The 26,905-nt window shown below is 36.4% G+C and overlaps 1 protein-coding gene across 1 annotated transcript in view; it reads left to right on the top strand.

Moving 5' to 3' along the window:
- CCDC171 (coiled-coil domain containing 171) overlaps positions 1-26,905 on the top strand; it is a 321,044-nt gene that overhangs the window by 8,144 nt on the left and 285,995 nt on the right. Inside the window, exons 2-5 of the mRNA XM_052645254.1 lie at positions 1,481-1,616; positions 6,486-6,660; positions 11,271-11,461; positions 13,698-13,829. Of these exons, the coding sequence (XP_052501214.1) occupies positions 1,481-1,616; positions 6,486-6,660; positions 11,271-11,461; positions 13,698-13,829 (634 nt within the window). The remainder of the gene's footprint in view (positions 1-1,480; positions 1,617-6,485; positions 6,661-11,270; positions 11,462-13,697; positions 13,830-26,905) is intronic.

The following is a 26,905-nucleotide window of genomic DNA, read 5'->3' as shown; positions in this document are numbered from 1 at the left end:
AGTCTTTCTCATACTCTTGGCTTTGAATGGTACTTGTTGAGCATAAAATTCTTAAGTGGAAATTATTTTTGCTTGGAATTTTTTCAGGCATCTTGGATATTTTTCTTTTATTTAGTTAGTTGTTCATTTCTTACCTTGTGTTTTTGATTTCCAAGAGCTCTCTTTTTTTGTTCTATGAATATTTCATTTAAAATTGCATCTAGTTTTTGTTTTATGGATTTTTTTATCTCTTCCTATTTTTCTGAGCATTTTAATGTTAGGGGTTTTCCCTTTCTCTCTGTTTAAAGTTATTTTTCCGTGGAATAATCTTTGACTTCTTCCCTGTCCCTTGCGGTCTCTGTCTTTCTTGTTAAATGCTGCTTAATTTCTGGTGATCCTTGGCTGTCTGTTCATATTTAGAAGCGAAGGTCTAAAAGGATGATAGGAAGCTCTGTGTGCGAGGTTTTCTCTGTCAGCTGATCTGGTTAAGCTGTTTGGCTGGAAAACCTCTAGCATTATCCTCTTTGGGTCTTTTTTGCCTGCTGGTTAGATTCTCCAGGGAAGATTCTTCCAGTCACTGTTTTGGTTGCCAGCATTCTGGTAGACAATAAATATTAGAAGATCAAGGATGTTAATTTATTATATATCTTTTTACTTGAATGTCTTGTTTTTGGTGTGGAACACTTACCACGTTTGTATCTGATATCCTGAGATGTTCTGTTTTATCCTCTCCAGGGACTAAACCCCTAGTGTTCTGCCAGAGTGGGGAAGAAATCAATACCCAGTGTGTGGTGTATAGGGTAGAGGATCTGAGGAGCTCATTATTTCTTTGGCAGACTTTCAACCAATTCTTCTGTTTTCTGCTCTACTATTACCCCCATTTTAAAAGATGTTGCTAATGAAGTGAGCTTTTTGGTGACTCTGGTGTAAATCCAGTTGCCTTCTTTGGCTTTCAATTCAGGTTGCTTATGTCAATCAGTCACCACTTATCCACCTGCATTCCAACTTCCAATATTTTATAGCTACTGTCTCATCTCCTATCTTCATTCTCCTTTTGAGTTTATATCTCTAAATTCTCTTTGCTGTTATTTTGGTTAACATTTTAATTTTGGGAAAAGAGAGTGCTTTACTCTTTCATTTTAAAGCATGAATTTGTATTCTTGTACTTTTTGTAGTATGTGTTTTATTTGCATAATTTAAACCTGTTTTTTAAGAGTAGTAAGGAAAGAACTCAGTCTTCTCCAAAACTTGTCAGCTTGTGGTAGGATGAGATAACCTTTAATTACCTATCTTGAACAGTGTGGTGGTTTCCCAGTGGACAGTGATTTGTTTATATACTGCTTTGCATTTCTGTCTTAGCTTTTGCAATCAATATCTTTTACTGGCACATTTCTTTCGGGTAAGGACCATAACGTGTTCCCTATTTTTTGAGAGGTAAGTTATCAGATATACCAGAAGTGCCTGAAATTTACTTCATAAGAATTATATTTTCTTTTGATAGGTTGAAGAATGCCTCATCTGATATAAAACAAATGGTTAAAAGTGAAACAGACTTGGATATCACTGCTGATCTCAGAAAGAAACTCCATCGGGCTAAGAAAGAAAAATTAGAAATAACAACTAAGCACAATGCAGAGGTAGAATTTTCTTTCTTATATAATGGTAAAAGTAGAGTTTGCTTATTTTAGATTCATTTTGCATGTTAGAAACTCCTTGTTTCAGTATTTTGCACTATAACATTCTCGTGCTTAAAAAGGAAATTAATATAACATGATTTTTTAAGTACAGTGGAGTTGTTTCGGAGTGTTAAAGTAGAAATTTAATGAACTTTTGTATTTATTTGTATGTTGTCTTAATTTTATTTTGATTAACAATCAACACAGTTGATCAAAAGTGTTAATTGAGGTATGTGTTTGGTGACTAAGGGATATTTATAAATTAGACATTTTGGAAATCTTAATGTAGGTTCCTTATGGTCTCAGTCGCAGAACAGTCTCTTAAATTTGAGTATGGACCTTTTGATCATAGTGTAATTCATGAATTATTGTAGTTTCTTTTAAAATTATATCATTATATCTTTTATTAGCCTGTGTGTATATAAATATATGTATTTCATATGTATATGCATATATTCCAAAGACAGTAGTTACTTTTTACTCTAGGATAATTCATGAATTATATCTGTATGTCTTTTCTGTCTGTTGTCTTTTTTCTCTGTTTTCTTCTTTTTCTCTGTTTAAATCTTACTCATCCTTAAAGCTTAGGTAGCCTGATGTAGTAAAAAAATATGGAATTACACAGACCTGGACTCATTCTTGGTCCTTCCATTTACAAGGTATGTGACCTTCAGCAAGTTATCTATCTTGTACATCATTGGTTTCTCCTTGTGAAACACTGGTCCTAAGGGTTGTTGAGATAATTAGGTGAAATAGAACTTGTGAAGTGCCTGTGAACAGTAATACTAGTTGTAATTTATTGACAGTCAAATGTAAACTGTGTATTTCCCTTCTCTTTTTGTTAAATTCCAATGCTGTTCTGTTGGGACACCTTTTAAAGGTGAAGATACTTAGTCTTTTCTCTGCTCTTCCATAATATGTTGTTACAGATATTTTAGAGCTAGAACATTTATTTCACACTTACCTAATCTTCTTTAGTCCTTAAGCTTCCTGAGAGCTGAATGCAGTGACCATGCTTTGGGTCTGTACCTCCTGAGTTGCTTATTGGCACATAATAGGTCCTCAGTAATTGTGTGTTGAATAACTTTTTGTTTCAGCTTATCTAAGGAATGATGGTTTATGATTAAAATGACAAGTGATCAGTATGTAACGCTTTTGTTTGCATTTTTAATGGCAATTGAGATAATTTTAAATAATTGAAGTAGTAATTGCTTTTATTTATGTTACATTATTGCATACTGAATATCAAGTTGTATTTTGTTAAATGAGTGCTAATTATTCATAATCTCTAAAACTTTTTTATTTTTTAAAACCAAACATACATTTTACTTGAGAATAGTCAGTTCAGTCGCTCAGTCGTGTCCGACTCTTTGCGACCCCATGAATCGCAGCACGCCAGGCCTCCCTGTCCATCACCATCTCTCGGAGTTCACTCAGACTCATGTCCATTAAGTCCGTGATGGCATCCAGCCATCTCATCCTCAGTCGTCCCCTCCTCCTCCTGCCTCCAATCCCTCCCAGCATCAGAGTCTTTTCCAGTGAGTCAACTGTTCACATGAGGTGGCCAAAGTACTGGAGTTTCAGCTTTAGCATCATTCCTTCCAAAGAAATCCCAGGGTTGATCTCCTTCAGAATGGACTGGTTGGATCTCCTTGCAGTCCAAGGGACTCTCAAGAGTCTTCTCCAACACCACAGTTCAAAAGCATCAATTCTTCGGCACTCAGCCTTCTTCACAGTCCAACTCTCACATCTATACATGACCACAGGAAGAACCATAGCCTTGACTAGACGGACCTTAGTCGGCAAAGTAATGTCTCTGCTTTTGAATATACTATCTAGCTTGGTCATAACTTTTCTTCCAAGGAGTAAGTGTCTTTTAATTTCATGGCTGCAGTCACCATCTGCAGTGATTTTGGAGCCCAAAAGAATAAAGTCTGACACTGTTTCCACTGTTTCCCCATCTATTTCCTGTGAAGTGATGGGACCAGATGCCATGATCTTCTTTTTCTGAATGTTGAGCTTTAAGCCAACTTTTTCACTCTCCTCTTTCACTTTCATCAAGAGGCTTTTTAGCTCCTCTTCACTTTCTGCCATAAGGGTGGTGTCATCTGCATATCTGAGGTGATTGATATTTCTCCCGGCACTCTTGATTCCAGCTTGTGTTTCTTCCAGTCCAACGTTTCTCATGATGTACTCTGCATATAAGTTAAATAAGCAGGGTGACAATATACAGCCTTGACGTATGCCTTTTCCTATTTGGAACCAGTCTGTTGTTCCATGTCCAGTTCTAACTGTTGCTTCCTGACCTGCTAATCATTCATCCATTAAATATGTTCTTTCACATACATTTATAGTTATCACATTTCTCTTAGCAGAACATACATTTACTGTCTTTCATATGATCAAAGTATTTTGAATTATGTGTTCACATTAAAGAGATAGGAAATTATCTTATGAAAGAAAGGGAACTTTCTCAAAATAGGTAGTTATGATTGGTTCAGCTCCAATTACTATACATTCTTATTGTTTCAATTATTTGTTTAGATGATTTTACGTATATATTAATTTTTTTAGCCATATGATTTCTAAATGTGTCCATTATAAAGCAAGGCAGAGAGGAATGAAACCATGTAAAAACCAAGGCCAGGTATTTGCCTTATCAGGTACTCCTAATACTAATACACTGGGTGATTGGCATAAAATATCTTTAAAATCTAAGTGTCCATCAATAGCTGAATGGATAAAGAAAATATTTGTGTATATACACACACAATACATATATTTAATGGAATATTACTCAGCCATAAAAAGAGTGACATCTTGCCATTTGTGCCAACATAGATGGACCTGGGGGCATTATGGTAAGTGAAATTAGTGAGACAGAGAAAGGCAAATACTGAATGATATCATTTATGCATGCATGCTAGGTCACTTTATTCATGTCTAACTCTTTGTAACCCTATGGACTATATTCTGCCAAGCTCCTCTGTCCATGAGATTCTCTAGGCAAGAATACTGGAGTGGGTTGCCATTTCCTCCTCCAGGGGATTTTCTCAACCCAAGCATTGAACCTGCATCTCCTGAGTCTCCTGCATTGACAGGCATATTCTTTACCACTAGAGCTACCTGGGAAGCTCAATATCATTTATAGGTAGAATTTTAAAATTAAAGAAAAAACAAACCAAGCTCGCAGAACAGAGAACCCATCTCGAAACTATTTCTGGTATTAAGAGTCATACTGCTTGATGTCCAAATGGAATTGATTACATAAGTACCAGAAGAGGGAAATAGACAAATGGGGGATGGTAAGGTGACCCAGAGGGTAGTAACACTAGGAAGCCACTTCTGTTCCTAAGGTTGAAAAAATTAGGGCCTTGGATGGAGGGCCTATCCGGAAGTATTTGCAAGCGCAAGGAAGAGATGCTGCTCAGGGTAGATTGAGAGAGGGACAAATATCCTGGCTTCCCCTTTCCTGTCCTCAGGTACAGCGCAGTGCCTCTTATTGACTCAGACGCTTGAGAAGCCGTGGTCAAGTTGTCATGGCACGTGTAGTTCCTGGAATACAGAACAGTGTGGAGAAGGATAGGGGGTGGAGTGGGTCTGAGCACGAACAGGTAAATGACTGGCCTAACTGGGAATGCCCAGATGTTAACAGCTTTACTCCTGAGGGATGGAGTGATTCTGAAATTAATGGAGTTATCTTGAATGTGTAATTAAGGTTTTATTTTTTTCATTAGCTTACTATATTAAAAGATAATTGTAGATTCTTATCTTTTGAGTGTAAGTGTGCTGAAGGTGTTATTTTTATGACATTTTTAAAATGAAAATTATATTTTATATGCTAGAAAGAGTGTAACTCCTTCCTTGTTCTACATATTAACACTACACAGCTACTTAATGGTAGTTTCTGATGTTGCCCTTTAGAAATTCTTTTTGTCTTTTCTTCTTTCTTGGTGATTGAACCATTATTTCTAGCCTGATGTAGTAGCTCTGTGCTTTCCTTTATGATAGCATTCTCTCTCATCCGCCATCTCTTTCTCTCCCTGCAGCAATAAGTAATTTTGATTTTCTTTGAACTATCATAGTATTTTTATCTCTTTTGTAAAACTAATCCCTTATGCCTTTCTGTAGCATTTCATTACTTGTGATCAAGAGCTCTCTAATGTTTGTTTTTATATTTTCACTGTACTTGAAATATAGCAAGTATTTAATATCATTTAATGAATCTTTGTTTAGATCATAGAATTTGAGAGTGGGAAGGGACTTTATAAATCATCTGGTTCAAACTCTCGCAAATAGTAAATTAGATATTTGGTTATTAAAACCCCTGCAGAATTGGTACTTTTATTACTTTATGCTCTATCAGTAATATCATAATCAAGAGAAATAATATAGATTATATTTATCAATATTTATCAGAATAAATATTTATAAAATATTTAGCTTCTTGATTTCAATTATGGATTAGAAGGGAAGGAGAGAATGAAGTTTTAAATGCTTACTATATGTCATGCCTTTTTTACATATGACTATTTCTGATTAAAACCTGTTGATTTCTCTTTATTTTGGATAAGAAGTTTGTATCAGAATTTTTTTTCCTTTTCATTTTTGTTCTCTAGTGGATTCTCTAGGATAAGAAAATTAATGTTATTTGGTAGTAAGGTTAGTGCTTCTTTTCCAGTCTTTTAGGAAGTATCAATGTGTAAATTCTTGTCTTATAAATATTACAGAAACAAATTTCTGTGTTAATTTAAATGTTTGAGTTCTTGGTCTTATAATCTTGGAGACATGTTTTGATATTGGTTCATGATATCAGAAATCTGCTTTTAGCTGGCAAGCTATGAGAGCCAGATTGCCAAGCTACGATCCGAGGTTGAAAAAGGAGAGGCGTTGCGACAAAGTCTGGAGTACGACCTGGCTGTTGCTAGAAAGGAAGCTGGACTCGGAAGACGGGCTGCTGAAGAAAGGCTAGCTGAGGCACACAGGATACAAGAAAAACTCTGTGGTAAAACTGTTTCTGTTTCTTTCCACGTTTAGGGTCGTAATGTCATTGTATATCATTGGTCCCTGTTGTGTATGGATTCCATATAAGAGCAGAGGTATGACTGGCTTTGGATAGACAGACTTTGCTGTTGTGTGTATGCTTTCTGGCAGTTATGTGAACATTCATTTACTTGACATTAATGTTTTTGTATATGTATAGAAAGAGGTTCAAAATTCTGTTAATCACTTTGTAGAGTAGTTGTTCCATGAATAATCGTAGAATCAAATAGAGATTTTAAAAAAGAATTATGGGTTTTCTGTCCCATGTAATCTGAAACAGAATCTCTAGCCTCAGAGAATCTATATGTTCAAGAAGCATTGCAGCTGATTTGTTGATCAGTCAGGTTTAGGAACCAGAGTATAATATATGTAAAGAAATGTGCCTAGCTATGTGTATGACTTATAACCAGCACCTGGGTCATGGAATGGAAAATTGTCAAAGTCTTCCACATAGATGACTGCTATCCTGATTTTTAATAGCAGGACATTAATTTATTTTGCCTCCTTTTTGCACTTTATATGAAAGGAATCATATAGTATGTACCCTTTTGTGCCTGGCTGCTTTCCCTCGACACTGTGTTCATGAGTCCATCCCTATTGTCATTTGAACTTAATATTGATGTTTAATGCTGTATAGTGTGAACATACCACACTTATATTCTTCCATTTTTGTTGACAGTGGTAGTGGGTAATGTTTAGTTTTTGGTTATTAAGAATAGTGTTTCCCTGAACATTCTTGTACTCAGTTAATTTTAATGAAGAGAACACTGAACATGAATTCAGAAGATTTAGATTTAGGTCCTGATTCTGCCACATACTGATACTTGAAACTGTTTTAAAAATGAAATGACAAAACAAAAGCGCTTTGTTAATTGCATGGACTCAACAAATGTCAAAGTTATAGTATTATAAAGTTTACGATCCTTAGTCTTGGTCTGGCCATTGGTCAAAGATAGTTTTGATTACCTTTGACATTTAATTACTACACTACTGTCTGAAATTTAGGATTATAAGACTTGAAAGGCACAAGATGTACAAGTTAATAATGAATTCTATTTAATTATGAAGGAATTGAAGTCCAGGAAAGATGGAAAGTTACTTGCCCAAAGTCAGGTGATTTCAACAGACATTTTGCAGAGGAAGATAGAAGAATTCCAGTAATCACATGAAAAATGCTTCCCCTCACTTGTCATCAGGGAAATGCATATTAAAATCACACTGACTATCACTGCATAGACATCAGATGGCTTCAACTGAAATGAGTGTCAATACCAAATATGTTCAGATATAGAGCAACTGGAACTCTTTCTTATATTTTGTTAGTGACAAAGTGGAATGGTACAACTACTTTAGGAAAAAACTTGGCAATTTCTTTTAAAATAAACATATTATTTTCTCCAATGACCCAGAAATTTCACTGTTTGGTATTTTCTCTCAGAAACATTTGTCCACAAAAGACTTGTATAAGAATTTCATAGCAGCTCTATTAATGCAGCCCCAAATTGGAGAAAAACCTTAAATGTCCATTGACAAAAGAAGAAAACATTTTTGTATATTCATTGGATAAAATACTACTCAGCAATAAAAATGAACTAACTCCTGATATATTCAATAACATGAATGAATCTCAGGAATATTATACTGAGTGAAATTTTACACAGATGATGACTTCTTGTATGATTCCATTGTATGAAATTCTAGGACAGAAAAAACTATTTGTTGCTGAAAAAAATCAGAAAAATGGTTACCTCTAGGATGGGTTGGTGAGGGGAACTGACTCTAAAAAGGTAGGGGGAAATTTTCAGTTTGAAGGAAATGTTCTGTATTTTGAAAAGAGTTTGGGCTACATTAGTGTATGCACTTATCAAATCTCTTTGAATGGTACAAGATTTATGAATTTCACTATATGTAAATTTTACCTGGAAAATAATTGAATTATGTATTTTAATTCTAATTATTGATATGAATGCTCAGTTATTCAGGATTGAAATTTACTTTTATTTGCATTTTGTTTTGAAATGTATAAGAGCTATGATGGTCTGATGGATGGAGAAAATGAATGCATGCACGGATAGATGTATGGATGAATGTGTACAGAATATACATATGGCAAAATGTTAACCATAGAATCTAGTCTGAAGTTTATGGGTGTTCATTGTACAATACTCTATTACTGTAAACTTTATTTTTGAAAATTTTTGTGATAAAATATTGAGGGTAGAATAGGAAAAAACCTAATGAATTTATGGGATATTAAAAGAGATAATCTCATAATGATTGAGAGAGGAGATAAGAGAGAAAATATCAGAAGTTGGAAAACAAGTGGAGGAGGGATAACTGACTTAGCAGACTTAAGATGTCAGAATCCTAAGCCCCAGTAAAATAAAGGAGGTTAGTTAATAGCTGTTTGCTCTAGAAGCACATATGTTCTTAGATGCCCTTCCCAAGAGCCTGCTGTTCTGGGATTGCTCCCACTTCCTAGTGTAAATTGGGGGCTTAATATCTGGAGATGATAAAATACAGAGTTTCCAGACTGGCAAAACCAGGAAGATAACATGCTGCTACTGAATACTGAGGATCTGTTGCTTCTAGATTCTTTTTTCTATTGACTTTCCCAAAAGTGAGCCTTTAGATTACTACACTCCGTGTGGGAACTTGGAAGACGCTTCCATGGGTCATCTGACCAAGCCAAGAGAAAAACCTAATGATAGTGATGTAGGGAGTTTCCTTCCCACATTTATCAGACCACAGTTATCAACTTCTGTTGTCAAGCTCAGAATCTGGGTAGTAGTTATGTGAGTGTATAAAAGATGTGCCCCCTTATAGTTATGCTTAATTGGGAGCAGATAACCAAGAATTAGCAGATACTTGGGGAAATCCTCTAAAATGGAGTAAAAGAATTAATCTGGAAGAATCAAAAACTCTGCCAGGAGCAGATTTAACAAATAAGCATTATTAATATCCTCACGGCTGAAAAAGAATATATTCCATCCATGGTGTAAGAACTGGGGATATAAAGAAAATAAAAGCCTCTTAGAAATTAAAAATATGAAGTCAGAAATGAAATATGGCAACGAAAGCAGTAGAAGATGAAGGTGGGAAAATTTTCCCCAAATTAGAGTACGGACAAATGTAGAAAGATAAAAGAGAAAAGGCAAGAAACTTTGAGGGCTAATCTGAATAGTGGAAGATCTTGAAAGAGATAAGAGAGAGAGCAGAAAGGGATAAATGATCAATGAAATTACTTAAAAAGAAAGCACCTCAGAACTGAAAGATACTGCCAGATTGAAAGGGCCCACTGAATATTTACCACAGTAGAAGAAAATAGACCCACATGAAGTCATGCTGCTACTGCTACTGCTAAGTCGCGTCAGTCGTGTCCGACTCTGTGCGGCCCCATAGACGGCAGCCCACCAGGCTCCTCTGTCCCTGGGATTCTCCAGGCAAGACACGTGAAGGCATAGCATTATGAAACTCCAGAAAATAGAGACAAAGTAAAGATCCTAAAGCTTTCAGAGAGAGAAGAAAAGAAAAGGAAAGAAAAATAAGCCATTTGCAAAGGAACAGGAATCAAAATGGCCTTAAACTTACTTGCAATACAAGATGCTAAATGATACAATATTATCTTGTAACTGAATGGGAGGGAGACTTTTTGTACCTTTTAAGTAACTTTTGTATTTTGAATCCTTTGAATACATGATCCATTTAAAACACAAATATAATTAGAAATAATACTACAAATAGTTTTTTTTTTTTTTTTTTAACAAGTATAGTTCAGTCCAGTCGCTCGGTTGTGTCCCACTCTTTGCAACTCCATGGACTGCAGCACGCCAGGCTTCCCTGCCCATCACCGGTACTTCCATGTTATCTTTACAGCAACTTAACTAGGAGGTACTTTATTCCCACTGAGTGTTAGAGAGTCAGAGAGGTTTAATCAGGTGGTAGGTGGTGAAGACAGACCTGGAAGCCTTTCATTACTTCTTTTCTAGATGCTGAAACCAGAACAGCAGCCAGACTGAGTTGGGAAGTGATAGTTATTGTTGAGTTAATACTAGGATGGGAGGTTGAGCCTAACTTTAGGGGAGCAAAGAGTTCTAGTTTAAAGGTTCACAACCTCAATTTTGTGATGGTCTGAAGTATGAGATGTGCCACAAGTATTGTTTGCTAAGTCAAAAATCAAAATTTGTAACCTATCAAGTCTTTTAAAAAAGAGTATCCAGTTTTTTTTTAACTGTCTTTTTTTAAAAAAAGAAATTATTTTCTTAAATAGGAGAAAAGGCATTTGAGTTGTAGCTGGTGCAACTTGTGGTCTAGGAATGTGCTCTAGGAATATGTCATAACCAATTCATGGCAAAATCACCTCTGTCTGAAGGGGAAGAAGAGATTGAGAAATTGTAAAATAGATAGGTTTTAGGACAGAAACTTTTCAACGTTGACTGGTATGAACTGGTTAAATGTTTTCTTTTAAGATGACGTTGTAAATGAAATCAGCTCTAGTGCCTAGGTTTTTGAGCTCCTATGTTTTAATTTGTGGTTGTAAATATACCCGTTATTCTTTTATATTTTTAATAGCTCAGAATGTAGAACTTCAGGGAAAGGCAAATGAGATCGAGAAAGCATTCCAGATTTCCCAGCAGAAATGGAAAGAAGAGTGCATAAGATTTGAACATGATTTGGAAGAAAGAGACAATATAATTCAAAATTGCCATCAGGAATATGATTTACTTACGAAAGAAAAAAGCAGGCTAGAGAAAACTCTACAGGTAAATATTTCATGAAGAAATTTTTCTTTATTTAATATTCATTGATATGTATTATGGGCCTCCCTTGTAACTCAGTCAGTAAAGAATATGTCTGCAATGAAGGAGACCCGGGTTTGATTCCTGGGTCAGGAAGATCCCCTGGAGAAGGAAATGGCAACATACTCTAGTATTCTTGCTTGGAGAATCCCATTGACAGAGGAGCCTGGCAGGCTGCAGTTCATGGGGCTGCAAGAGTTGGTCACAACTTATATGTATTATACATTATTTGAAGTTATCTTTGGAAAGGAAAATGCCAGAAAGCAAGCAAATCTGGTTTCCTCCTCACTCCTCCCAACTGCTTTCCTCTCTCCCTTTCTTCTTTTTTTTCTTAGGGTCATATTTTCAGGTCTGTTTTGTCATACGCTTTGGCAATGTGTGAATATATATACTGTTTCTTTTGTGAAAACAGTTTGAGTTCTTTGATCAAAATAAAAAAAACCCCACTTATATGGGAATATTGTAAGAAGATAAGAACCCACAACCCTTTTGGTCTAGCAGCATGAAAAGTTGGAATTTTAGAAATGTTAGAAATGTGGGCCCTAGATTTTGACCTGAATATACAATAAATACAGAAAAATTTTTATATATCTGATATAAACTTCATTATATATGTAGAATACATTGTATATGGCATGGTAGGTAAAATATATGATGACCTCTTACTGAAATTATTGTGAGCTATTTATCCTCCCATTTTTTGTTCTTTTTTAGTTTCTAAAGTAAAAGTGTGGTTTAAAGTTGAAGTTGCCACTCACATAAAAGATAGATTTTGAATTGTTTGTGTTTGCCATTTTTTTTCAAGTACCAATTTAAATTAAAAAAAAAATGTGGTGAAAATGCTTTCCATTTACCAAGGGTATAAATGACTTTAGAGAATACTAGAAATAAATCTTCACTAAAAATAATTTTACAAATGCATTTGCCAAATGTAAAAGTTTTAGCACAGTGGTTCCCTTCCATTGCCAGCATGTCTACCTTTGATTTCCTGCTTGCTAACAGTCACAGTTGTCTCTTCTATTTACTGTACTAGTCTTAGACCCTGAAACAGTTACGGACGTATACGCAGGTTCCATTAGTATTTGAATGAGGGGAGTTTAGTGACAACTGAAACTGCAAGTCCCTGGGCTGCTCTGTATAAACTGCCCCACATAAAAAGTCCTAGAATTATGGGGAAAGAGGAGTGATGGTGGCAGCATTCCTTATGCAGTCAGCCTGCATCTCAAATCTCTTATGGATCTTGATGTGATCTTGATCATCTGTTTGGTAGGAGAACTTTGATTTTACACGATTGGCTTTGAACTGATCTGCATGGAGACCTTTGGGAATAAAGAGGAGTCACTGTTTTCTCCTAAGGGGAAGAAGCCTCAAGGCTGTCCCTGTTGGCTTTCCAGTAGTGTTGGGAGGGCAGTCTTTACTTTGCAGATCCATGCTACAGTTTATAAGGACAGGGGAGGTTTTCCCTCTCTCTCATGTAAACCACAGAATCTTTCTCCTGTGTTAATGCAGATTGAGTGTTAAACGCTACAGTTTAGAAAATTGGGCTTCTCAGGAAGCGTGCATTTTATACTTCTAATGTTTTGAACCAAATTAGATCCTGTAAATGTAGTGCAACTAAGAAAATCCCTGAAGAAAAGCATCTTGCAAATACTGCTTGTCTGTAGAACAAGAAATTAGTTAATAGTCCAGACCTAAAAATGTTTTATTTCATTTTTCAAATTTTTAATATTGGTAATAGGTAATTAGAGCTTTCCATATTATCTCCTTTACATACAGATTTACATATAGATTACATATATGCCCAACAGTTTACTTTGTTTTTGTGTTTCTATCAGGATGCATTTTGTTCAGGCCCCTGCCTAAGTTTTTTGGAAAGATTGCTTTAAATATCTATATTTAATATCTGTATTTATATCTACCTATATCTATCAATACTGTATCTATATCTACCTGTATCTATCATTATATGGATTACATATATGAAATGTTGCTTGAATTAAATGGGTAATCATAGCTTCTTATTCAGATATTATTCTGATTGTCAAAATATAATCATTCTATTAATTCTTTTAACATAAATTATAGTGAGTTTTAACAGTCTATGGGTACGGAAAGCCCTTTGTATGTTTAAATTGCGGATGAAAGAAGAAAGATAACTTTTATTAATCAAATAGTAAAGCAAGATTTTATTCATGTAAAGGAAGCGTTGGAAAAACATCAGGAGGAGAAGAATGAGATGGAGTCTCATATCAGGGAGACAGCATTGGAAGAGCTTAGATTACAAGCAGAACAATGGGAAGCAGAGAGAAGAGAGTTACAATTTATAGTACAGGTATTTAAAAATAATAATTCAGATCCTTCAATATGTCTTTTTAATGCTTACGATATTAAAATTTACATTAGTGAGATAATTGACTCGCCTACTCATGGAGAAAATAATTCGTAGAAGGCCATGTTTCATTTGTAGTTACATGACAATATGAGCATCAGGTTCCAAAGATACTATTAGAATTAGAGTCAGGTGACTTCCATTGCATATATTATTTGATTTTTAAAGGACATATATACACTTGGCATTTAGTTTTCCAGTTTAAAATGGGAGCCTATTAGCAGGCTTTAATAACATAAAGAAATAGAATAATTAGAATTTGGATATTAAAAGATGCTTACAAATCATATAGTATAGTAATACTCTCTTTTGAACTCTTTTTAAGAAGTGCAAATTCTTAATCATGTTCTTTCAACCCTTTCCCTGCCAACACACAGTGCAATTTGAAAATCACTGATTTCATCTAATAATTTCCATTGTAGATGAGCAGACTGCAGCTTGTGATTTAGTCATATCATAGACTGAGGAATTAGTGTGGGAAAAGATTATGAGTCTCCAGATTCTTACTTCTGTGTATTTTGCATATCTTTAGGATATTCTATAAATTACTTTGAAGGAGAGTTAGGAGAAATTAAAACTGTTCATTCACTAATCAACTAATTTAAAATTTCAAATAAATTTCCATAATTTCTTCTATTAATTTGTGATAAGACAGTTTTTCTACACAAAATGCCATTGAAATGTAATCTTTATATAGATGTCAAAGGTATCTGTTCTTTACAGAATGAAAAATGTTCACCTAAAATAAATTTTACAGTTGCTTTTTGTGTTAGGAATGGTTTTATAAGACAAAGGTGGCCCCAAACCTGCAGAGAATAGGAGGCACCTATATCTTTAAGAGTGAAATCTGGCAGTAAACAGTGGAAGTACTGAATTTGTTGCATATGTAAGTGTTGAGAATACCAACCGTATCGCATATTTCCCAAACCTTTGTTCCTTGGGCAATGCTTTTCTTCCCAGTCACTCCCTCTGTGAAATCTGTAAAGATAGTTACTCTATAGACCTCTTGGTATTTTTAGAGTCTGCTTGTAATTTTATAGTTAGTTAGTCCTCTCATTCATTCAGTCCCTTGTTCCTTTATTCATTCCCTAAGTTCCTGCTGTGGGTCCTGAGGATATAAAATTGATTAAGATATGATTTCTTTCCCAAAAGATCTTTCAACATGGAGAGGCATGTAAGGAGAGGAGAAAATATTGTAATATAATACAGTTTTGAAGAAAATGCTATGGGGTCATAAAAGAGAAATGAATTGCCTGGGAGTTTGGGGAAATTTATCACAGAGCAGAGGGCATTTGAGCTGTTATTGATAATTGTCTTCAAGGTTACCTAAAACAAACAAGTACACATAAGTAAATGAAAATAACCTCTTTATTTTTGAATACTCAGAAATTTTCACTACTACCAGTCAGAAGCCCTAAATTTATAAAATATATTGCAGAGACCTATATTCAAATGTGTAGATGATATGATTTTCATACAGTTTCCTGATCAATCCTCTAAACCTCACATGAAACGTATATGGTTAAATCAGACTTTATATTATGAAGTATTAAGGGAATTTGGAATTCTTTATCAATCTTTAATTGTTACACATGGGAAGAATAGAAATATATTCCTTAGGTTACTACCACCTATAAGATAGATTTTATTGTATTCCGTAACTGAAATGTTCAGAAGTCTGTCTCTTAATTCCTTGTCCTTTTTACCAAAAGAAAACTGCCTTTCCTTTTATAAAGCAAGCTTAGAAACCTTTTAGACTTTAAAAAAGTCTTTTTTTTTTTCAACAACTTGAGGGATAGATGAAAATTCTCTCCTCTCTCCTCTCACTATTGGCTGTTGATGGGTTTAGGTTTCTATACTATAATTAGGTGTTAGTATAACATAGTGTTCTTTTGTGTAACTCTCCAAGGGAATTCAGTTTTTAAAATAAGTTTGAAAAAAACCTCAGTGAAGCCCCATCTTAAACAGACAAAGCTGGTATAATATTTCTCTCATCTGGGCTTTAGAATTCAGGCTTGTGTAAAAGGAAAATCTTAATTTTATGCCATGTCTCCTTTTCTTTTCCAGTATTGAAGTGATAAATAGAGGTACACTTCTCTGGAATATTAATGGGGATTCTTAGTGGAGTTATGTCATTTAAAAAAAGCATTTTTCATTTTTTAAAAATGCATGTCCTTTTTTGATAAACATAAAAATTCCATGCTTCTCTTGGCATTCTTTGAAATTTCGAAACAAAGCAAAGCCATAGTAATTTTAGAATGACGTATATATGTTGATCTTGGGAAAATATGTTATTTTATGTTTTGCTTCTTTTATTTAAATTATTTATGTGTTTGTTTCTGCAATAGCAGTGAAAACTTTGAGGATGCTTATTAGCCATGAGCTTTACTACTGTAGGCAGTGTGGGACATGCAGTGGTAAATTGCCATGTTCTTTCCTTTGTCATTTTTATAGTTTACTTCAATGTATAACTCATCAGTAGAATTAAAAGCATTTAGAAGATGAATGTATGTTTTCATATTTATTTTATTTCCAAAATTCTGTAACTAAGCCAGGGAATAAAGTGACCCTTTCCTCATTCTGGCTAAATTTGATTTATATATCTAGTGATCAAGTGAGGTGAGAGCTTGTGATGGCAGAGGAGCGTGGGAAATGTTCATTGAAAATAATACCACAGACTGAAGGAGGAAGAGGAAGAGTTGGGGGTGGTGGTAAAGGAAGATGTCAGACTAGGTGTGGGATCAGATTCGGCATCCATCAGTGGGATGTGTGCTAAGACAGCAGTTAGGGATGGGGTATACAACATGTCAGTGATCGACTGGGTAAGCGCAGCTGTGATCCAGGGACAACTTGGAGTTTGTTGCATGGAAAGGAAGTATTTCAGTATTTTGTCTTAAATGATCTAGGGTAGCAAGGAGCTTTTCTTTGTAGTTTCCTGGGAAACTGTCCACTGGTGCCCTGTGTAAGCAAATGATGTAGAAAGTGAGTCTGGTGCTGGTACTGCCTATTATTTCCAAACATTCCTTAATAGTCAATTATATCTTATCAATAGTCAAACATATATCAATATAAGTCAAACATATCTTGTATCAATATATCAATATCTTATATCAATGGTCAAACATATCTTAATAGTCAATTTATAGAATTAAAATATATTGTTCTCATTGTAAAAATGCCTCTAATATAGGGAACTTTAACAACAGAAAGTAGAGGTCTGCCCTGTTACTCTGCCCACTCCAGTACTACCCCTCATCTAAGGGTATATAAACATAATTACATAAATATGCCTCAGTAATATTCAGTGTCCATCTTTTACTTCTTGCATTATTCTTGTAGTGCTTGTGAGCTTTTCTGTTATATGGGAGTTCCTAATATGTTTAACAAATTCCTTATTGATCTACATTTTATTTCCTTCAAAATTTTTTGCTTCACTTTAAAATGATTCACCAACATCCTTGCCTTCGGGCTGTCATACAAGTGATTCAGCTGTGTGAACGCCTAGAAGTATAATTGCTGAATCTTCAAGTTTTATAACTGTGATAGGTATTCCATAGAGTTGCCAGTGAACAATGTTTTTGATTGTCGAACTGTGCTGACTTTGGGGATTTAGAGAGAGAACCATGTACTGGACTAAGGTTGTAACTATATCTGTGTTGTTCTATTTCATAGGTTAGGAAGGAGGAGTACTTTAACTCTGATATGTTCTAATTATTTTAATCCTTCAGACTTGAAACCTTATTTTGGAATTCAAGAAATATTGTTTATATAAGTGCATATAAAGAATTATACTTTTGGGGCTATGTTTTGGAAGATGTGGAAAGAAAGGAAGTTTATTTCCTAACAGCACAGTGTGGTTTACTTTGATGTTAAATGTCAGTTCAAAAACAAACTCCATTTTAAAATATTTTAAGTTCAACACCTCCCTCTAGTGGAAAAAAAAAACTCACTCACTTTCCCCTACCTTTCAGTCAGTCAGTTCAATTGCTCAGTCCTGTCCGACTTTTTGCAACCCCATGGACAGCAGCACACCAGGCTTCCCTGTCCATCACCAACTCCTGGAGCCTACTCAAAATCATGTCCATCGCGTCGGTGATGCCATCCAACCATCTCATCCTCTGTTGTCCCCTTCTGTCTTTCCCAGCCCATCAGGGTCTTTTCCAATGAGTCAGTTCTTCACATGAGGTGGTCAGAGTATTGGAGTTTCAGGTTCAGCATCAGTCCTTCCAATGAATATTCAGGAGTGATTCCTTTAGGATTGACTGGTTTGATTTCCTTGCAGTCCAAGGGACTCTCCAGAGTCTTCTCCAACACCACAGTTCTACCCTCAATGTGATTTAATTAAGTTGGGGTCACTGACTCGATGGACATGAGTTTGAGCAAGCTGTGGGAGTTGGTAATGGACAGGGAAGCCTGGGGTACGGCAGTCTATGGGGTCGCAAAAAGTCAGACACAACTGAGTGACTGAACTGAACTAATGTGATTTAATTTGTTACACACACAGACACACACTCACTCACTATAGGGATCCAGGTATCTTTGGTTTGATTAGAAGACAAATTCTGTGACAAAAAAAATTAAAAAATTTATTTGGGAGGAGGCAAGTTAATTTGGATGTATAACTGCATGAGGTATTTTATAGTTCTTTTGTAATTTTCTTGTATATTATAACGCACCCCAGACATGGATTATATTGATTAAACTATATACCTATAACAAGTATCTGAACATATAAAAATTAATAGGGATTAATATATAATTAATTGATACCCTATGTAGCCAATCAATGCCATTAATATTGCCAACATTTACCATCTAGATCATTTATGTTTGTCATATTTGCCTAAGAATTCATAACAGACACATTTTATATCACTGAAGACTGAATCATTCACTAACACCCCACCCCCACAAGATAACCATCCTTCTGAAGTTGGTGTTTAACTTTCTGTCGGTAAACATTGATGATATATGTTTTGTTTTTTGAGTACTATTTTGTTTGTTTAAAAAGGATGCATGCAGTATCACCCAGTATGAGTCTTTGTCCAACTGTTCTCCCCTCTTCTGTTTTTGAGGTTTAGCCCAGTTAATAAACTATCTCTGGTTCATTCAATTTAACTGATCTATAGTGATTTATCATATGCATAATCATCCATTACAGGGTTGGCTGAGATTTAATTTCTAAGTTTCAGTTATTTCATGCAGTGCTTCCATAAACATCAAATATTTTTATGTGGGATGTATTTGGTGTATTTGCAATTATTGGATAAAATATATGCTAAGTTATTCTCCCAAGTGGTTGTATCAATTTGAGAGAAGACTTTCTCTTCCCTTGAAGTCTCTTGAACCCTTTGTATTTTTCACATTTGATTTCTTTTGCATTAGAATGTGTGTGAAATTTCTCTTGCTTAAATTTCTGTTTACCTGACATTGCTCATGTTATGTTTATTGGTCATTCATATTTCTTCTTTTGTGAACCGCAATTTAATTTTTTTCCCCTTTATCCTTTTTGTTTGTATATTCTTATTGATTTATAGGAGTTTCAAATATATTTGATAACTTGGTTACTTAAATCCCATGGCAAACATCTTTTTCCTCTTCGTGGAGACATGGAAACAATTTACATCGTGTACAGTTTAAAATTTTAATGTAGTTGAATGTATCACTATTTTCTTTTATTGATAGTACTTTTTTATGTCTAATATAACCTAAAGTCATGAAGAAAAAATATTTTTTTTTATAGAGAATGAAGGAAGGTTTAATTTTATTTTTTTCCAAATGGATAACCAAATGTCTGCACTAGTTATTCACCTGTCTATGCTGTTACCACTTATTGATTTAAAATGTCGTCTGTGTCATATGTCAAATTCCTTTATGAAATCTACAGTTTGGTTCCTGGTGCTTTGTTCTGTTTCACTTACATGTTGATCTGTTTCTAAATCAATACTAAATTGTTTTATTTGCCATGGCTTTAGAGTAAATCTTGATATCAGATAAAGCAAACTCCTTTCTCCATATTCTTAATATATTTTCTGAGGGAGTAGGGAGGAGAGTTATTCTTAGCTTTTTAATCTTCCATATGAGTTTGAGAATTGACATGTTATTTATATTCCACCAAGAAACCTTGTAATTTTATTGGAATTGAATTGGATTTATAGGTCAGTTTGCCATAAATTGACATCCTTAATTTCTTCTGCTTTCCACTCTTTTTTTTTTTTTTTCTGTTTTTGAAGAGATTTCTTCAATTTTATATTACAACCTTTCTATTAAATTTTCTTTCTGGTTTTAAATTTTTTAATTTCCCAGAGTTGTTTCTTGATCTTTGACTATACTTTTATATAGTAGACTCTTCTTGTTTTATGTTTGTAATACCTTATTTTTACTTTGTGGATGAAAGTCATAGTTGTTCTGAAAGTGGTTCCCCTCCCCCTTCCTCCCTAGATTGTCTTTGTTTTCTCTGAGTGTTTGATCCCGTTTGTCTGAATTTCACATGAAAAGCTTTCCTCAAGTGTCTGGTGATCCTTGTCTGTGTGTTCATGTTTAAGAAAGAAGCACTAAAAAGCTAGGCGAAAGCTCTTGTTGTGTGTGGAGCCCTTCCATTTAGTTGGAGAACCTTTAAAAGGCCAGAATCTGTAGCTTTTTTCTCCTTGGCCTGGTTATTTCCCCACAAAGGAGCCTTCTAGTGTCTTTGTTGTTCTTATAGTACCTTAAGTGTAGGAGTCAATGTTTTGGGAGCTGAGGAGAGAAACAGAGCTGTGAGGTTTCATCCCCCACAGTTTCCTAATCTCCTCTAATTTTTATAAAGTGTCTTATTCTGTCCTTCAGTTGGGTCTGGTTTTCACGACCTCAGAACCTTTCTGGATCAGCCTTATTGGTTTGCAGATAAACTCTCTCTTTTTCCAGAATGGAGAGGGCCCTTTGTCTGGGAGGGAGTTGGCAGAGGACATCTGAGAACAGAGCTAACTGCTGCTTACAGAGGCTTCCAGCAGCGCTCCGTGTTCCCTGCCACTCCATGGCTTGGCTTCAGGGGTAATTGCTGCTTCCAATTTCTGATTTTTTTTTTACGGATATGAATTCAACTTGCTATTAGGCCCTGCCTTTTTTGAGTATTTAGCAAAGTTGAGAAAGCCGAAACCTAACAAACACACACTCACTTGTCCATTTGTTTTCCATCTTCCAAATTCGCTTTTGACATCTCTTGTTGGCTGTCATCTCTTCTGTCACTCACTTTTATTCCGTCTTCATTTAAGTGGGGTTTCAGGAGCAAGCAGAGATGATTGGATAGGTTTGATCCAGTCAACTTAACTGGTGATATCCTCTTTCTACTTATGACTTTTTGAGACCTTACAGTTTCACTTTTCATTTCATATTTGAGTTCTGGTTTTATGGAATGTTTTTAGTATGAAGAGCAGTCAGGGTGTTGGGTTTCATAGCTATAGTTCTTTTTTTCTTTCCAGTTTTATTGAGACGTAATTGATTCTCCTCCTCCTCCTGCGTGCATCCTCAGTCCTGTCCTGCTCTTTACGACACCATGGACTGTAGCCTGCTAGGCTCCTCTGTCCATGAAATTTCCCAGGCAAGAATATTGGAGTGGGTTGCCATTTGCTACTCCGGGGGATCTTCCAGACCCAGGGATTGAACCCATGTTTCTTGTATCTCCTGAATTGGCAGGCAGATTCTTGACTACAGCACCACCTGGGAAGTCCAGTACAATATGGTATTGTTAACTGTAGTCATCATATCTTAATATTCAATTTATAGCATTTTTATAAATTTGTTATGGCATACAGTATTTCCATGGTATACAGTCTTTCCATAATACTGTATTGGAAACATTGTTGAATTTAAAAAAAGCACTTAACTTGTGATGATGGACTGATACTCATTTTCTCTATTTACAAAAGAGAGACACATGGTATGGTAATGTAATTCTTTGAAAGCAAAGTCACAAAACAGTCAGAAACCTAGCTCATTATTAATTTTGTATTAAATATCACTCACCTTGGACTTCCCTGGTGGCTCAGCTGGTAAAGAATCCACCTGCAAATGTGGGAGACCTGGGTTCGATCCCTGGGTTGGAAAGATTTTTTTGGAGAAGGGATCAGCTGCCCACTCCAGTATTCTGGCCTGGAGAATGCCATGGAGTGTTTAGTCCATGTAGTTGCAAAGAGTCGGATATGACTGAGTGACTTTCATTCACCTCATGTCTATTTCAGGATAGCCTGTCTACTTCAGTACAGATCTTGCACATGATGTTCAACATGAATACTTAGTTGATGATGAGGACCCCAAAGGATGATGATGAGGACCCCAAAGCATCTCCTACAGTTCTAGCTCTACAGCTATGAGACTGTCACATGAAGACACATATACACAATAGATGAGTCATTGACTGTGTGCGTGTTGATTATTCACTGCATGCATGGTGATGACGACTATTGAGTAGAAGTGAATCGTCCTAATGGTCTTCATCCTTGTCATCTTCATGCTGAGTAGGCTGAGGAGGAGAGGTTGGTGTTGCTGTCTCAGGGGTGGCAGAGGTGGGAGAGATGGAGAACATGAAAGGGGAGGCAAGAGAGGCAGGCATACTTGGCGTATCTTTACAGAGAGACATTGTCATTTCTGACTGCCGTTTTTGCTTTTTCATTTTTCTAGAAGTGTTTCTATATGATACCAACCTATCTTTCATTGTTTGGCTTAGTTTCAGTGCCCATGTCGTGGAAGGTTCCGTGTTGTAAAAGAAGTCCTTTGCTGTTCAGTCACTAATTCGTGTTCAGCTCTTTGCTACCCTACGAATCGCAGCATGCCAGGCCTCCCTGCCCCTCAGAGAAGTCAAAAGCAGTCTTAAAACCAGCGTCAGTTTGTTTTCTGGCACTGCTTCTTCTATGTCATCTTCCTCATCATCTGACACTGGTTTGGAAATACTCATCTCCATTGAGTCATCTTCTGTTAATTCCTCTAGTGTGCTGTTTATCAGTCTTGAATTTCTCCAAGATTTATATCTTGAAACCCTTCATCCCCCCATCTTTTTTTTTTTTTTTCGTATCTATAATCTCTTTCACGATTTCCTTGATTGACTCGGTCATAAATTCTGTGAAGTCATGGATAACATCTGGACATAGTTTTCTCTAGCAGGGATTTATTATTTCAGATTTGATGGCTTGCACATCTTTTTCTATAATGATGCCATTTTTCAGTGCTGTAATTCTTCCAGACTTATATGATGTTGTCTCTATCAGGGCCCTCTTCCATAGCATTAACCACACTTTCTATAGAGTACCGTGTGTGTTGTTGTTCAGTCACCCAGTCGAGTCTGACTCTGCCACGCCATGGATTGCAGCCTGCCAGCCCTCTCTGTCCGTCTCCATCTCCCACAGTTTGCCCAAGTTCATGTCCATTGCATTGGTCATGACATCCAACCATCTAATCCTCTGATTCCCTCTTTTCTTTCTCCCCTTAATCTGTCCAGCATCAGGGGCTTTTCTAATGAGTCAGCTGTTTGCATCAGGTGATCAAAATATTGGAGCTTCAGCTTCAGCATTAGTCCTTCCAATGAATATTCAGGGTTGATTTCTTTTAAGATTGACTGGTTTGATCTCTTTGCTGTCCAAGAGACTCTCCGGAGTCTCCTCCACCATCACAGTTCGAAGGCATCAATTCTTGGCGTTCTGCCTTCTTTATGGTCCAGTTCTCACAACCGTATGTGACCACTGGAAAGACCATAGCCTTGACTATATGGACCTTTGTTGGCAGAATGATGTCTCTGCTTTCAAACACACTGTCTAGGTTTGTCATAGCTTTCCTGCCAAGAAGCAATTGTCCACTGATTTCATGGCTGCAGTCACCAGCAGCACTGATTTTTCCCAAGAAGAGGAAATCTCTCACTACTTCCATCTTTTCCTCTTCTATTTGCCATGACGTAATGGGGCCTGATGCCATGATTGTAGCTTTTTTAATATTTAGTTTTAAGCAGACTTTTCCACTGTCCTCCTTCACCCTCAGCAGGAGGTTCTTTAGTTCCTCTTTGCTCTGTGCCATTAGAGTGGTATCATTTGCATATCTGAAGTTGATGTTTCTCGTGCCAGTCTTGATTCCAGCTTGTAATTCATCCAGCCTGGCATTACTCATGATGTGCTCAGCATATAGATTAAATAAACAGGGTGACAACAGACAGTCCTGTCATACTGCTATCTCAGTTGTGAGCCACTCAGTTCATACAGGGTTCTAACTGTTGCTTCTTGACCCACATACAGATTTCCCAGGAAACCGGTAAGATGGTCTGGTATTCCCATCTCTTTAAGAGCTTTCACATTTTGTTATGATCCACATGGTCAAAAACTTTAGTGTAGTTGATGAAACTAGATGTTTTTCTGGAATTATTGTGCTTTCTCTATGATCCAGCAAATGTTGGCAATTTGATCTCTGATTCCTCGCCTTTTCTAAACCCAGCTTGAGTATCTGGAAGTTCTTGGTTCACGTTAATGCTGAAGCCTAGAATGCAAGATTTTCAGCATGACCTTACTAGCATGGGAGATGAGTGCAAGTGTCTGATGGTCAGAACGTTCTTTAGTACTACCTTTCTTGGGAATTGAGATGGGGGTTGACCTTTTCCTGTGGCCACTGCTGGGTCTTCCAGATTTGCTGACATATTGAGTGCAATACTTTGATAGCATCATCTTTCAGGGTTTTGAATAGCTCTACTGAAATTCCATTGCATCCACTAGCTTTATTGACAGCAGTGCTTCCTAAGGTCCACTTGACTTCACACTGCAAAATGTCTGGCTCTGGCTGACTGACCACACCATTGTGGTTATCTGGATCATTAACATCTTTTTTGTACAGTTCTTCTATGTATTTTTTCCATCTCTTCTTGATCTCTTCTACTTCTGTACCTCTGCTGTTTCTGTCTTGTCTTGTACCCATCTTTGGATGGAATGTTCCCTTCCTATTTCCAGTTTTCCTGAAGAGATCTCTAGTCTTTCCCCTTCTGTTGTTTCCCTCTATTTTTATGCACTGTTCATTGAAGAAGGCCTTCTTTTCTCCCCTTGTAATTCTCTGGAACTCTGTGTTTAGCTGGGTGAACATTTCCCTTTCTCCCTTGCTTTTCACTTTTCTTCATTCTTCAACTATTTGTAAAGCCTCCTTGGATAACCACTTTTCCTTCTTCTCTTTTTCTTTGGATGGTTTGTTCGCTGCCTCCTGTACAATATTACCAACCTCTGTCCATAGTTCCTCAGGCACACTGTTTACTAGCTCTCATCCCTTGACTCTGTTCATCACCTCCACTGCATATTATAGGGGATTTGATTTAAGTCGTACCTGGCTAGCTTAGTGGTTTTCCCGCTTTCTTTAGTTTAAGCCTGAATTTTGCTATGAGAAACTGATTATCTGAGCCACAGTTAGCTCCAGGTCTTGTTTTTGTTGACTGTGTTCAGCTGTTCCATCTTTGGCTACAAAGAATTTAATCAGTTTGATTTCAGTATTGACCATATGGTGATGTCCATGTATATAGTCATCTCTTGTGTTGTTGAAAAAGGGTGTTTTCTATAAATAGTACATTCTCTTGGCAGAATTCAGTTAACCTTTGCCCTGCTTCATTTTTTACTCCAAGGCCAAACTGGCCTGTTACTCCAGGTATCTCTTGACTTCCTACTTTTGCATTCCAACCCCAGTGATGATTATAACATCTTTTTTAAGTGTTAGTTCTAGGAGATCTTCTAGGTCTTCATAGAACTGATCAGCTTCAGCTTCTTGGGCATTGGTAGTAGAGGCATAGGCCTGAATTGCTGTGATGTTGAATGGTTTGCCTTGGAAACAAACCAAGATCATTCTGTCATTTTTGAGGTTGCACCCAAGTACTGCATTTTGGACTCTTGTTGACCTTGAAGGCTACTCCATTTCTTCTGTGAAATCTTGCCTGCAGTAGTAGATATAATGGTCATCTGAATTAAATTTGCCTGTTCCTGTCCGTTTTAATTCACTGATTTCTAAGATGTTGATGTTTATTCTTACCATTTCCTGCTTGACCACTTCCAGTTTACCTTGATTTATGGACCTAACATTCTAGGTTCCTATGTAATACTGTTCTTTGCAGCATCAGATTTTACTTCCATCACCAGACATATCCACAGACGAGCATCATTTCCACTTTGGCCCAGCTGCTTCATTCTTTCTGGGGCTTTAGCAGCATATTGGACACCTTCTGACCTGGAGGACTCATCTTTCCATGTCGTATCTTTTTGTCTTTTTATACAGTTCATGAGGTTCTCACGGCAAGTATACTGGGGTGGTTTGCCATTCCCTCCTCCAGTGGATCACATGTTGTCAGAACTTTGCACTATGACCCGTCCATCTTTGGTGGCTTTACATGGCACGGCTCATAGCTTCATTGAGTTATGGAAGCCCCTTCGCCACAACAAGGCAGTGATTTGTGAAGGGGACTTTATGATCCCCTGATCTAGAGCCTGAGTTAGAGATGTTGTGTTTTGGGCAGGTAGACCATTTCAGTGTCTTTAGTGTTAAACAGTTCTTTTTCTTTGGGATGGTCTTGCTCCCTGTCTCCTGTAAAATGTCATGAAACCTCCATCCATGGCTGTCTGAGGAGGCCTTACAAATAGCTGTGAAAAGAAAGAGAGGTGAAAAGCAAAGATAAAAAGGAAAGATATACCCATTTGAATGCAGAGTTCCAAATGATCGCAAGGAGAGATAAAAAAGCCTTCCTTAGTGATCAGTGTAACGAAATAGAGGAAAACAGTAAATGGGAAAGACTAGAGATCTCTTCAAGAAAATTAGAGATACCAAGGGAACATTTCATGCAAAGATGGGCTCAATAATGGACAGAAATGGACCTAACAGAAGCTGAAGATATTAAGAAGAGGTGTCAAGAATACACAGAAGAACTATACAAAAAAAAGCATCACGACCCAGATAATCACGATGGTGTGATCACTCACCTAGAGCCAGACATCCTGGAATGTGAGGTCAAGTGGACCTTAGGAAGCATCACCAAGAACAAAGCT

Source organism: Budorcas taxicolor, chromosome 8, assembly GCF_023091745.1.
Source record: "Budorcas taxicolor isolate Tak-1 chromosome 8, Takin1.1, whole genome shotgun sequence".
NCBI lineage: Eukaryota > Metazoa > Chordata > Mammalia > Artiodactyla > Bovidae > Budorcas > Budorcas taxicolor.
This window is presented reverse-complemented; position numbering and strand designations above follow the sequence as displayed.